Source organism: Monopterus albus, unplaced genomic scaffold (genome assembly GCF_001952655.1).
Source record: "Monopterus albus unplaced genomic scaffold, M_albus_1.0 scaffold111.1, whole genome shotgun sequence".
Taxonomy (NCBI): domain Eukaryota; kingdom Metazoa; phylum Chordata; class Actinopteri; order Synbranchiformes; family Synbranchidae; genus Monopterus; species Monopterus albus.
In genome coordinates this window covers 1,386,496-1,400,306 of record NW_018127991.1, presented here as the reverse complement: position 1 = coordinate 1,400,306, position 13,811 = coordinate 1,386,496, and the positions used below count along the sequence as shown (strand labels likewise).

General features: G+C 43.6%; 1 protein-coding gene across 1 annotated transcript in view; it reads right to left on the bottom strand.

The window, feature by feature from the left end:
* Positions 1-3,204, bottom strand: part of pcdh18b (protocadherin 18b) — a 9,926-nt gene extending 6,722 nt beyond the window's left edge. Inside the window, exon 1 of the mRNA XM_020611302.1 lies at positions 277-3,204. Coding sequence (XP_020466958.1) covers positions 277-2,766 — 2,490 coding nt within the window. The 5' untranslated portion in view covers positions 2,767-3,204. The remainder of the gene's footprint in view (positions 1-276) is intronic.
* Positions 3,205-13,811: the final 10,607 nt, after the last annotated feature.

Genomic DNA, 13,811 nt, shown 5'->3' with positions numbered 1-13,811 from the left:
AATGTGATGGTCAACAAAAACATGACACAAAGGGCTGGAGGTAACAGAATATGGGAGCAAATTAAAAATAAATGCTAAATGCAAAACAAAATGTGCATAGTATATGATTTTAGACTGAAATATTACAAGTGCTTTATCTTTTGGAAGTTTTTTTTAATCTTTTTGGAATATTCATAATCAATTCTTACAAATCAAATCAAACTTATACTACATTAACACAGTTATCTAAGAAATGTAACTAAAAAAATGAAAGAAACTGAAATCTCTTTGCCTTACCTCTACAGGAGGCGTAGCATGGGCCAGCTCTAGGGCAAAATTCTCTGGCACATGGTTGGAGGAGATGGTGACCAGGCTGTTGAGGGACTGGCGGCTATGGTGGCTCTGCCTGCTCCCCAGTGTTCCCCTCTCAGGTGTAGGGGATGATGAGGGGGAGCGAGGGTGTGCACGGACAGGCAGGGTCCCGTTGGCAGTTGGGACTAGGGTGATGTCTGCCTTGTGAATCTGCCTGGCAGGCTTCTTGGGGTGGTTCTGATAACTGTTCTCTGCCACACGACAATTGTAGTTGTGTCTGGGGTCTTTCTTCTCACGGCTGCAGCGGGCAGTGGCAAACATCACCATGACAATGAGCAGAAGAGCGCAGACAGCACCCAGAGAGATGATAACAACAAGGGAGAGGTCCAGCGAGGCCTGACTGGATCCAGTGGGGTAGAGAGGTGGGAGGATGTCCATGTTCTCCTGTAGGGAGAGCCTGAGCACAGCCCCTGTGGAGAGTCGACTGGTGCCCCTATCCTGCACTTCCACCCTGATCTCCATCACATCCCGTGGAGCCTGCTCCAGGCTGGCATTGGTTCTGAGCTCACATCGTCGGGCATCCATCACAAACAGCCCATCCTCGTTGCCACCAACAATGGCGCAGCTCATCTCGCCATTGGCACCGGCATCACGATCTGTGACTTTAAGCGAAGTAATCAGCTGACCCGGTGATGCATATCTCCACACCGGAAGCTCAGCGGTGTGATTCCGAAGGGAGGGGGAATGGATGATGGGCGGGTTGTCATTTTCATCCAAAACAGTCAGGAGGACAGTGGTGTTTACTGACAGTGCAGGGTTTCCCCCATCACGTGCCTGAACAGTGAAAGCAATCCGGCTAACGTCTTCATGGTCAAAGCTACGTAAAGCGTAGATGGCACCATTAGAAGGGTCAATAGTGACATAGGTGGAAATGGGGCTCCCATGGACCAATGTATCTATGATGGTGTAGGTGACCTGGCCATTGGTGCCCAGATCTGGATCTGAGGCCACTACAGTCATTAGGTAGGCTCCTGGAGAGTTGTTCTCTGATTTAAAAACCTCATAGCGGCTCTTCTCAAAACGTGGAGGATTGTCATTTTCATCCAACACCTGAACAGTGAAATGTTTGATGGTGGAGAGGCTGGGAGAGCCCTTGTCCTCAGCTATGACGGTCAGACTATACTCTGACCTCTTCTCCCTGTCCAACGAGACATTGGTGAGAATCATATAGTTCTTCTCATAGGTCTTCTGGAGTCTGAAGTGGCCATGGCCATGCAGCCTGCACACCACCTCACCATTGAGCCCTGCATCACTATCATCAACACGCACCAGAGCTATGAACGTGTCCACAGGGGCCCCCTCAGAAATGTAGGCCACTTCCTCTTTGCCAGGTGTCATCAGGTTGATGTTTATCTCTGGTTTGTTGTCATTTACATCCACTACTTTGACCACGATTTTGCAAAGTCCAGGGATAGAGTTAGGGCCCAAGTCCTGAGCCTGGACATCCAGCTCATAAGATGCAGTGGTTTCATAGTCCACTTTTTTAATAAGGGTAATGTGTCCATTTTCTGGGTTGATTTTAAATGTTTCCAAAATTTTGGGCGAGACATGACTGCTGAATGAGTAGACTATTTTCCCATTAGTGCCTTCGTCTGGATCTGTGGCGTTTAAATCAATGATTAGAGTCCCAAGGGGAGAATTTTCCAACAAACTGATGATATACGCCTGTTCATCAAAGGCAGGACTGTTGTCGTTGGAATCAGAGATACTGATCTTGAGCAAAGTAGAGCCAGACTTAGGGGGTACACCGTTATCCGAGGCCGTGAGCTGCAGTTGGTAGCTGGACTGCACCTCCCGATCCAGTTCTCTCATCACTACCAGCTCTGCATATTTGGCCCCATCTGTCCTGGTTCTGACATCGATCTTAAAAAAGTTATTGGGTGTCAAGGAGTAGGTATGCAGGGAGTTCTCGCCGACATCTGCATCCACGGCCCCGTCCAGCGGGATGCGCGTCCCCACAGATGCGCTCTCTGAGATGTCGATGGGGACAATGGCGCGGGAGAAGTACGGGGAGTTGTCGTTAATGTCCAGCACTTCAACTTCCACATGGAACAGCTGCAGGTACTCCGTCGGGAGCGTAACCACATCGAATTCAATGGAACAGTTTAAGTTTTTCTCACAAAGCTTCTCACGGTCGATTTTGGTGCCAATGCTGATCTCCCCGTCCTCCTCCCGAACAGACAAGAACGGCGTACTCCCTCGTTGCATTGCACGGAACCGAAAGGTCAGGGAACTCGGTAGTTTGGATAAAACCCCGGCTACATCGTCCTTTAACCGTGCAATGACTGTTCCTACTTTTTGCTCCTCGTAAACTTTATATTTCAAAGTCTTACCGGTAGTGTGGTGAATAACCGTGAACAACAGCACTAGTTTGAGCAGTGTCGGAGAAAAAATAGTTCCTTTGGTTTGGATCATTTTTGCCCCCGTCTTCTGTACTCACACTGTGGCAATTACTTCCACAGACGGGAAAAAATCGGGTGGGGGGGATCGATATCTTCTCAGAGGTCTGGCATGTTAAAACCTCCCTTGTTGTTCACTGCGCCCCCCCACCAAACTCTTCAAATAGGCAAAGAAATAAATAAAATGATACACATATAAGAAAACGGCTCTTGTCTTGGAAAGGAATAGAAGACAATCAAACCGAAGCGCAATTCTCAGACTGATCTGTTGCATATATCCACATCTGCCCGTCGCCTCTTGCGTGTGTGCGCCACTGAATGAGTGAGAGTCTCTGTGAGGGCAAAGAAAAGGCGCAGCTTTCTCCAGTTCCGTGTGTGTAAGAGTGGGTGAGTGAGTGAGAGAGGAGTCTGTATGTGTGCGTGTGCGCTGCGCTCGCGCCCTGTTCTGTGCGCTCTGCTCTGTCACCGCTCAAGGCTCTCACTCCTCCCGCCCCGCACCCAAACCAAACTGCGCCTCTTTTCCACACAAAACAATCCCCTACCTCCCCCTTCTCAGACTCCCTCACACACTCTCCTCCTAAATCACCAGAATGGTCTCCTTCACGCAGCACAAGAGGGACTATTGATGGTAGACCCGACTCTCTCCCCCTCCTCCCTCCCCCAAACAGAAGACACACCAGTATTAAAAGTGTGTCACAACAATGGGCCAAAGGAAGAATTATTCTGGGCTCTGCCACTTTTGATACAAGCGCACACTGACCCACGGCAGACTTATATTGTTATAGGTGCAAATCACAACGCGTGCCAACTCGTGTCCTGTGTCATGTGTGCGTAAAATGCGAAGTTGTCGCCCTTACAACAATAATGCCAGGAAGAAGGAAACATGCAAACCATTCAGCAATCAGCATGGTTATGTGAAGGGGCGTACACTTAAGAATATGTTTAACATATTCCTATAATATTACATTATTGTTTCTTCCTGATACCAGAAAGAAAAATAACTAGTCACACCTGTGTACATTCCGTTTGGGATTTATTATATTGCGTATTGTCCGAACTCTAGACTTTGTCTGCGATAACTAAGCTAAATATGTCTCCAGTTGATTCTTATGCCACTGCATTAACAACTGAGAGGTCTGTAACTTTATATTAGAAATAGGTGTCAGACAGTTTAAACAATGATTTTTGCTAATTTCCTCTGTCACTCTTCCCAAACCATGTGATTACACGTTTCTTACATGCTCTTTCAGTCATTCACATTTTACAGCAAATCCCAAGTTTCTTGATCTTTGAATTTAACTTGAGACTCTGCATAACACACTATACCACTCACTGTGGCTTAAGGTATGGCGTATTGACTTCCACAGTGTGTTCTTTTCACAAACGTCCTCCTCCTCTTGCTGCATAGTAATGTTTTATGGAAGCCTACATCCCCTGCTCCGACCCAATTACCATCCTGCAAACTCAAAATGTCCTCAGAGAGCAAACAACTGGGCAAACTGAGCTTTATGAGAGCAGCACCAGGCCATCTGGTCGGGGCCTCAGACAGCCCAAACCAACAATTACCATCTATTCAGACTCTGACCCTCCCCCCCCGGCCAGAAACACCAAGTGAGAATTTGCCCCAGCTCATGTCAGATGAAATCTAATATCATCCTCATATTACTATGGAAAAACTACTCTGGAAAGCAGACTTCTCTGAGTCTTAATCAGAGGCAATCGGTGAGTTTTGTATTGGCTTTATTTGGATGTGTCATAGCTGCTGATATGTTTCAGTGGAGGACAAAACAGGAGGGAATCTGCTTAAATATTAAAGAGATTGATGTCTTTTTATGGCACATATTAACCCATGCTCTATTCTTAAAATGCACAAAAGTTCACATCATATCAAACATTTCTATAGTACATCCTCATCAGTGTGTCATAGACTCCAGTTAGCCAACAGAAGCCCATTTTGAAGGTTGCCCAGATTCCATTTTCCCACAAATCATTCGGGAAGTAATGAGTTGCGCTGCGAAAACTTATATTGTCACTAAGCCTCACTTGGAGTGCGAGTCATATCTGATAACCGCCGCAATGATTGGTTTCAACAGAGCAGATTATCTGGGCCTGGCATCTTTGAGAGGATGCGTCTCTGTGATGGATTTTTATCAGCATTTTAAATTCCTATGTGTGACCCGTGGGAACAAGCTCTCTGCGCTGCCATCTGTCTCTGAGCAAACACATGGACATCGGCTCCCGAGTTGATATATACACATACTGATGCTGAATGACTCAACAAGGGCAATTATCCATACAGCCATGGTTAAAGATGCCTCTTGTGTTACTGAACAACTGAGAGTGTTAACAGCTGTGACTTAGTTTGGCTTTTTGACTAAAATTCTACCTAAAAGTAAAATTATAGTCACTTTATAAAAGTGTATATTGTAATGGCCATACAATCATATAAATCATATAAGTGGAGTTTAGGGTATTTCTAATAGCCCTGTCCTTATTCTGCTGCCTTTGTGCACACAGCATGCACAGTTATGCACAAAATTCATCAATTGATTATGATGCTAGTAAATTCCAAACCACCTGTGTATCTGACTTTACAGTGCTTGGCTGTCAAACACAGACTGGGAGACATTTCCTATCTTTAACTTTGTGTTAATTAATCAAAGCTGGACAGTAAAAACCAACAGTGCATTTCCATCCCCAATGATTTACTCTTAAGTCTTGGCCAAGTCACTGAACCAAAAACTTTAGCTATTGTTGTGAGCATTGAAATCCCTAGTTTTAAGAAATCCTCATACAACTTCACTCTTACTTGACATACATCTTTATGCTGACTATAAGACTACATTCAAATGAAAACAAAAACTTTACACCAATTGATAATGGTAATAATCTGACATTTAAGATAATATAATAATGCTCAGGTTCAGTAAATGCTGGTGCAGAAATATCCAAGCTCTGTTTTTTGGAGAAAAGGCAGACGAGCTCCCATCCCAATCATCCTAGTTGTTCATATGGCCACTTGGAGGGAGGACGACTGGGTGGGTGATGGTGTGGGTTCAGAGATTCTGCCCTTGGGGACCATAAAATTACTGAAAGGAGTTCGGAGGGGTACGTGGGGGGTGTAGGTTGAGGGGCACAGCAACTTTGTCATTGAAATAAAGCAGGAGATCCTGCTGACAAAGGCAGCGCCGCAGGTGCCTGCGCGGGGGCCTTCACAATCCATCCTCCCTACCCCCAGAGTATCAGTGCGCACTGAGAAAATGAGGAGGGGGCTGGGAGCGATGATTGCGTGTGAGCTTTTTTAAAACACGGGAATACATGTGGTTCTTCTGTTTTTGTATATTTTCTTCTTATTTCCAGTTCCAATGTCAGGGAAGGGTTTTAAAGCAATTCTTCTTTTAAAAGAGCAAATATTGAGGACAGTAATGGATAACCGGTTGTAAAATAAATGATAAAAAAGATGATGTTAACAACACTACTATAGCCTAATATTCAAGAATATCCTAGTTACAATCAGTAGTTATAGATGTTCGTCATCTCTCTTTCAGGCAGAAAAGGAGTCCGAGCGTGCACTGGGGGGTCGGGAGGATTGTAAAGGCACGCGAGCTGCATCTGCCAACATCTCATTACCATGCTGTTAGCTCACATGAGACAGAAGGGATTTGGGCTCAGACAGACGGGACTCTGGATCCACCCCACCCCCCACCACCACCAACAAGCATGTCCAGAGAGGACACATCATAAAGCCCAAATGTGACTCATCATCAGCTGATCACTGTTGCAGCTGGTTCAATATAAAGTCTGGCTCAGTCTGAATTCAAAGTAGGCCTGAGTGTTGTTACAGAATAAAAGGAAAATCCCACCCTTTATAGGCCAACCTACAAATCTTCCATACATGGCCAAAAGTATGTGGATACCTGATCATTACACCCACATGTGATGGTTGAAGATGTCATTCCATATGTCACTCCATTTCTTTCAACCAGATGTTGAACCTGGCTGCCAATACACGCCTCCAGTTTAACATTTCTTTTTGTGTATGAATTAAGAAAACTATGCAATTATTAGTGATCTTCAGAGGTGTTTGTATATGTATCTTAGAACTCTCGACAAATAAACTAGGTGTTTCCCCTTGCTGCTGCTCTTTCCTAAACTAAACATGTGTTGACTCCAGCTTCGTACTTAACACGCAGTCTTGATGTTGATATCATGTCACTCCCTGAAACACAGTGGATAAGCAAGTTCCCTATTTTGTTTGAATATTCCCAAAGTGTACCGAGTACTGCCAAATGCCACTATTCCAGGTCTTCCTTTCACTTCAGTCTGTGATGCTGAATGTATTCCCAGACTTATTTTGTGATGAAATTTAGCACTTTACTTTTTTTTTGCTGCATCCCCTGATTTCTCAGCCTGCATTGTCTACCTCTACATCAGACAGCATTTTCTACATCTCTGAAAGGTTGTTCCCTCTCAGAGGAAAAGGCTTTTTTCTAAGCTGTGACAGAGAAAAATAGCTGTTGTAAAATATAGTAGACAGTATGGTGATAGATCTGCAACTGTGCAAACTATAAATTGGAATCTTTGTCTCTTCTGTATTTGCCTGTAGGTAATGGTAAATGGTAAATGGACTGTATTTATATAGCGCTTTTTTCCAAAGCGCTTTACAGGGAGATCATACCACCATTCACCCATTCACGCACACATTCACACACCGATGACGACAGCTGCCACACAACGGCGCTAATCAAGCCACCGGGAGCAATTCGGGGTTCAGTGTCTTGCCCAGGGACACTTAGGCATGTGGGGAGACCGGGAGTCGAACCACCAACTTGCTGGTCAGGAGACGACTGCCCTACCTCGTAATTGTTAAATGGTGTAAACAGTATCACTTTGATTAGAGGGACTTCACATTCTGGTGTCAGTGCTTTAGAGTCAAAGTCAATCTGAGCTTGGCAGAAGCTAGCTCAACACGATATCATGTTGTCTACATTTGTAGTTATCCACAGAACCGGAAACAACAACATAAAGACCCTCCTTTTCTACATACTTTTTGTTATACTTTGTTTTTTTCTGGTTTGGATTGGACTTCTTCCAATTAAGGAATATCAAAATGCTCCAGTGCACAACAGTGTTCATACAGATCTGTGTTGGCAAATTAGGTTCGTCCCTGCCCTGTTTTAACATGGCAGTACCTCCTGCTCAAAGCCAGCATTACAAAGGAATGGGCTGCTTAAACATACTGATGCACAGACAGGAACCCTACTCAGACCAAATGAACCTAAACAGAATTTGGATTCGACCCAACTCCTAGTCTCCAGGCAGGACTTGATTACTTGACCCATTAAGACCACTAAAATACCTTGCTGCCAGTGTAGAATATATGAAGAGTAATGCAACAACTGATATCAAATGTTTTTGTTTTCAACAACCCAGATTTTTTCTGAAAAAGAGCAAACCATCTATATTTGATCTAGTACAGGACTTTGAGAGACATAAAATAATAGAACAAAGATTGTTTTTGCCAAAAAGCAAAACAAATACTGTTACATTATTCTTTTAGTGACCCATATTTGTAGAGAAGAGCCTTACATCAAAGTGGTGATCACAGTTTGAATAGCAGTCTCCTCATAGGGATAGTTTTCATGTGTGCTTGTGAATGTTAATGTACAGAGGACAGTGGATTGTTTGAATAAATATTGTAAGCCTGTATCAAACAAAAAAAAAAACAAAGACAGAAATAAATTCTTAATGTGCATTCAGAATAACTTGTAATGACTATATTGTTTAATTACACATATCGGTGGTCATGCTTAACTGCTCTCAGGCTGTAGAGTCTACCCTTCTCCACAGCAGAAAACCTTGTTTGCTTTCCTCTGTGGCTGATCAGTTGTGATTGTCTTCACTGGGATTGCCAGCCCATACATAAAGCCCCAGCTTTCACCTGGGGTGCAGTGTTGTTAACTGCCCCCCTCCCCCAGGACTCCATTCACTTTTGGAGGCACTGAAGGAGCTCCTTGACTCGGTAATGGGGTCTCCGAGCTATATACAAGGCCCTTGTCTTGTTAGGTATGTGCTGCGCTCTGCTACCATTTACCTTGTTGACTTTCTCTGAGCTTTGGTAAAAAGCTTTCAGATGTCCTGTTTCGCCTTGAAGAGCAGCTCTCACAAAGAAACCACACAGTGTTTAAAGGTCTCTGGATGATTTGCCCTCTGAAAAGAAAAATGAAATACTCTTCATTTCTATAGAGACTTACTGAAAGACACATTTTTAGCCTTGGTTCAGAAGTTACAGATTTTAAACTAGGCTTTTGTTAAAGTTGCTTCACGCATGAAATATACATGATCTTCAAAAATCAGGAACACCTTGTCAATACTCTCTGCGAGCCACAAGTTGTCATCGACATGCTCTGTAAATTAGAGCAGTGCTGACAAACAGCACAAAGGTATTTGTCTGTGAGGACTCTGCTGCCTGGTTTTGTCTCTCACAAAGGGTAATTGACTTTTCTGGCTCACCTCAAAAGATATGAAGTAGTCTTACATTTCATGCACAAAGAGCAGGATGTTCAGGATGATCACAGGCACTTTTACACCAGAGGCTTCACTGCATTCATATTATTACAGAGCCAAAGCCCTCCTCTACGACGGACACACGTCTGGCATATGCTGCTCTGATACTTGATCACTTTGTTTTTGAAGTTGCACAATAGCCTCTCCTGGTCTACGCCCTATTTTCAATCTTAGGACCGGGAGATTACTGTCCAGCCAGTTGTTCTCACAGTGTAATGACCTCTAACTATTCAGATGCTACTATATTGTATGAACCCACCTTTATTCATCTAACCCTACCCCTCATTTGACCTCTTTCTCTTAATCTTCAAAAGGGTTTCTCTATGGGGTATCTGCCAGATGCTAAGCAAACACCTTCTTTTTGTCTCATCTTAGTTACACTTCAAACCTGTTCCCTCAGCTCATCTGCACTGCGCAAACAAAGTCTCTTCAAGCATACTATTTGTTTTGGTGTTGATCATAAAACTCAAGTTAACCAGGTTTTGTGCAGGGGGTGCGCCTCCTCACACGGGTCACTAAAATCATAGTTTGCCCACAACCTGTGAGACAACTCATTAGGCTCACCAACACAATGCTGTCTTTTTTTCAAACAAAGTGTTATGGGTGATGCATGCTAGCAGGACAATAGAGGGATGACAGCAGCAGCTAAAGAGTTTTTCTGCACAGCCCCGAGTGTCGTAGGGGAATGAACAAAGACCTCCTATGCGGCAGAGCTGAATGTTTACCACGTGCAGGTCCAAAGGGTGACATATTTTCAGGAGTGCTCATTCATTAGACTGGAGATTGACTACCCCCAGCCGCCCACCAGCCCATACCTCTTCTTTTCTGTTTGTCTTGGCAGATGTGAGACCCGTATTGGCCTTTCTTTCTCTCTTTTTCTGTTCTTTTTTGGTGTGGGGGTAGAATCTTTCTTATTCAAGTGCCACGTGTTCCTAATTTTGGGGCCGTTTGCATGGAAACTTTTATAGATCTCTGGATCAGCTTTCACACCAGGCTAGACACTCTCCCTCTGTTCTGATTTAGACTTTGGAGTGGTGCGAGGCATAGCCTGAGACCTGCTTTTCTCCGGTTCAATCTTTGGTCTAAAATTCATTCACTTAGTTGCTTTTTTGTGTGTTACAGGGGCAATCAGCTGGTTATTAAAATGTAAATGGATTACTTATTGCACAAATGTAATTAGCAAACATCTAATTCATTACTACAGAGCTAATAAGCTTATGCAATAACAATAATATTTTCAGTTTTAATGAATTTTAAAGTGCTGTTATATTGCAATTTAAATGCAAGACCAACTGTAAGTGAGGGCTAGTCATCAGATTTGTTTTTCATTATTAGCTATTACCTTACCAGCTTTACAGGCAAAAAGATTTCGCAGTGAATACTGATGTGCTGCGCAGAGCTTTGTTAATAACTGCCTGCTGCAGTACCCCACAAAGACACCAACATTCTCTGTAGGGTTTCACAGTAACTATCTATTGCAGCGCTATTAGATATCACTGCAGGATCTTGTTTTACAACCTTAATTAAAAGGTCCAGACAGTGAAAACAGCAGTTGTGTTTATCACGGTGGCCCAAGGGAAAGGGATACTAAAAAGTGTACTTATTACATGCCCCGTAACCAGGCCAGCCCTAATGATTCTCAGACCCATGTGTTTTATCTAAATTCATTCCAGGTTGGGCCTGGAGAGAAAACTGAAAGGGCCTCATCGAGTGAACCTTAAAGGCTTTGGCACTTAACTAGCTGATGGCCTCAGTATGATCCTCCTCTTAGTTTGACCTCCATTAGAAGCTGGGTTTTGAGAGAAATTCAGGTCTAAGTCAGATAATCTAAAAGAAATCTCTACAATTGTAGGACTATGGCTCTTGTTACCATTGCTAACTCTGAGAGACGAGACAGTCCAAGTAACTTCAAAACAGTGCTGATTTATTCAAAGGATCACAGGTAAAATTAACATTACACGCTCAGGTATCTTGCACCTCCAAACTGCTCGCAGGCAGATGTAAGATGAAAGACCCTGAACCCACCAGGCCTATACATTATATCCCCTCGGTTGGGCTAGCCCCATACTACACAGAAACGTCAACCGAGACGTCTCTGTTGCCAGCCTTGCAGCTGGTCATAGCAGTAGTGAAAACATGAAGCAAATCAATGTGTGTGTGTGTGTGTGTGTCTGTTGATTAAGTGGTGTGTAGCTAAAAACATTCTCACGACCTCTAGTAACATGTCATGACATTAAACATAAGAACATATTATGGCTAAGGCTACAGTTATACACGTCATAATAATAATATTAAACACCCTGTCTGCTGACAGTCATCAACTCTTCTCTCTAGTTATCCTTGACCAGATGTACCCTGTAGAAACTGATGAGCATGCCTAAGCATTTAACAGTCTAACTAGACATCCTATCTCCACTAAACATTCCTAATACATAAAGTATCTATCCAATTTCTATCTAACTAAAAATACCTAACACAATCAAACATCATCAGTGAATCTCCTGTGATACATGCTCAGCCAACACCAGCAAAAGCCATTTCTTCCCTAAAACAACAGAGATGGACTTGTTAAAAAACTGTAAGTGTATGTTTGTTTGAGTCAGCTCTAAAATGCGCCAGTTGGTTGGAGTCTCTAAAAGAAATAGACAGGGGAAAAGTACAAGAACAGGCGGTACAAGTTTTTGGAACTGTATCAGGGACGAGAAAGCCCCAGAATGGCTCTGTGGAACAGTGTAAAAATGAAAAGTAAACAAGATTTTCTGACAGCTAAAGACTCTTCTGGCATCTACTGAGCTCATGTTCTCCAGACAGACCCACTCCCAGTTACCGAGGGAAGTGCACAGGCAGCTGCAGGGCACAGCAGCAGGGGTCTGCAGTGTGTGAGTGTGTGTGTGCAGATTTAGTGTGAAATCACATGGATGAAATGTGGGCCAGAGCCAATACTACACCGAGGGCCAGTACCTGTATGTTGATGAGTAGGGACACATTAAAAGCAGCCACCCATTCACATAAAGAGCCACAAACGCTTGGTTGCATGCTCCTTCCTGAAACATTCATAGGCAGCTCAACACATACATTAAAAAAAAAAACAAAACTGAAAAGTGGGGTTGGGGAGGGAAAATGATTTGCATTAGGAGAAGCTGAAATGTCAAACAAGTGAGCAGCATTTTTCCTCTTTTACATACAGTACTCAGTTTGGGCATGTGTGTTAATAGTCAGGCTAATTGACCATTGAATCAGATCCTTATATGGGGTAAAAATAACTTGGAAAAAAACCCTAATGATCTAATTTGGTGCGTTGTGCATTCTCTTTCTCCTCATTTCTCCCCACTGCTCTTCTTCTACACCCCATCCCAGTGGGTTTGCTAATGAAAACTTAAGGCTCAAACAAATCCAATACTCTCCAGAGGGATTCTCTGCTGGCTAGGCTGAGAAAGAAAGAGAGAGATGCACCAGAAGCATTTCTTTGCCTGGCCGTGTTTAAGCTAATGAAAGAGCTTCCTAATTACTTTGCCAGTGTTGATTTCCATGAGAAAGCCCAGTCATCAGTCACGTCACCTTATTCATTAGTCTTGCCTAAAGGACAGCCCCTCCATTTCTGCCCACCCCCACCCCATGTCTTCTGCTTTCATTTCCAATCAACCCATCCTCACTCTTTTGCTTTTTTGTCCTATTAAGATAAACTATAGTGTTTTCAGAGTGAAAAAAGGGGAGCGATGCAATAAAGGGACCACAATTTTCTTGGACCACCAATGCATTATGCACAGCTTTATGGAGGCTATAAAGCACAAGCAATAATTTGATGTCAAACATATAGTGTGCAGTGGGATGCTGCTTCAGGTCTTTGGCGCCAAAATAAAAATATTCTTGGTAACTCTCCGGTTAAATGAAGAACTTAATGTAGGGCAGCACGGTGGCACAGTGGTTAGCACCGTTGCCTCACAGCGAGAAGGTTCTGGGTTCGGGCGGTGGAGTTTGCATGTTCTCCCCGTGCTTGCGTGGGTTCTCTCCGGGTACTCCGACTTCCTCCCACAGTCCAAAGACATGCAGCTTAGGTTGATTAGTGTCTCTAGATTGCCCATAGGAGTGTGTGTGTGTGTGTGTGTGTGTGTGTGTGTGTGCGGTTGTTCGTCTATGTGTTAGCCCTGCGATGGATTGGTGACCTGTCCAGGGTGTACCCCGCCTTCGCTTCGGCGCATGGGTGTGCCTCCAGCCCCCCCCCCGTGACCCCGTTCAGGGACTAAGCGGTAGAAATGAATGAATGAAAATTCCAAGCTATAACAATTATAATATATAAAATATTCATGTAGCCTGCCTCTACAAGGGTGTGTCACATTTGGTCAGATACATCAGAATTTACTCACAAACTGAATAAGGCACAAATATGAGAATTTGATTTTTATGTTTAAATTTTGCTGCACCTTTACTCTTTTTTCTTTTAGAGAATTAAAAGTGATTTAAAAAAGAGAAAGGACAAAAGCCACCAAGAATTTG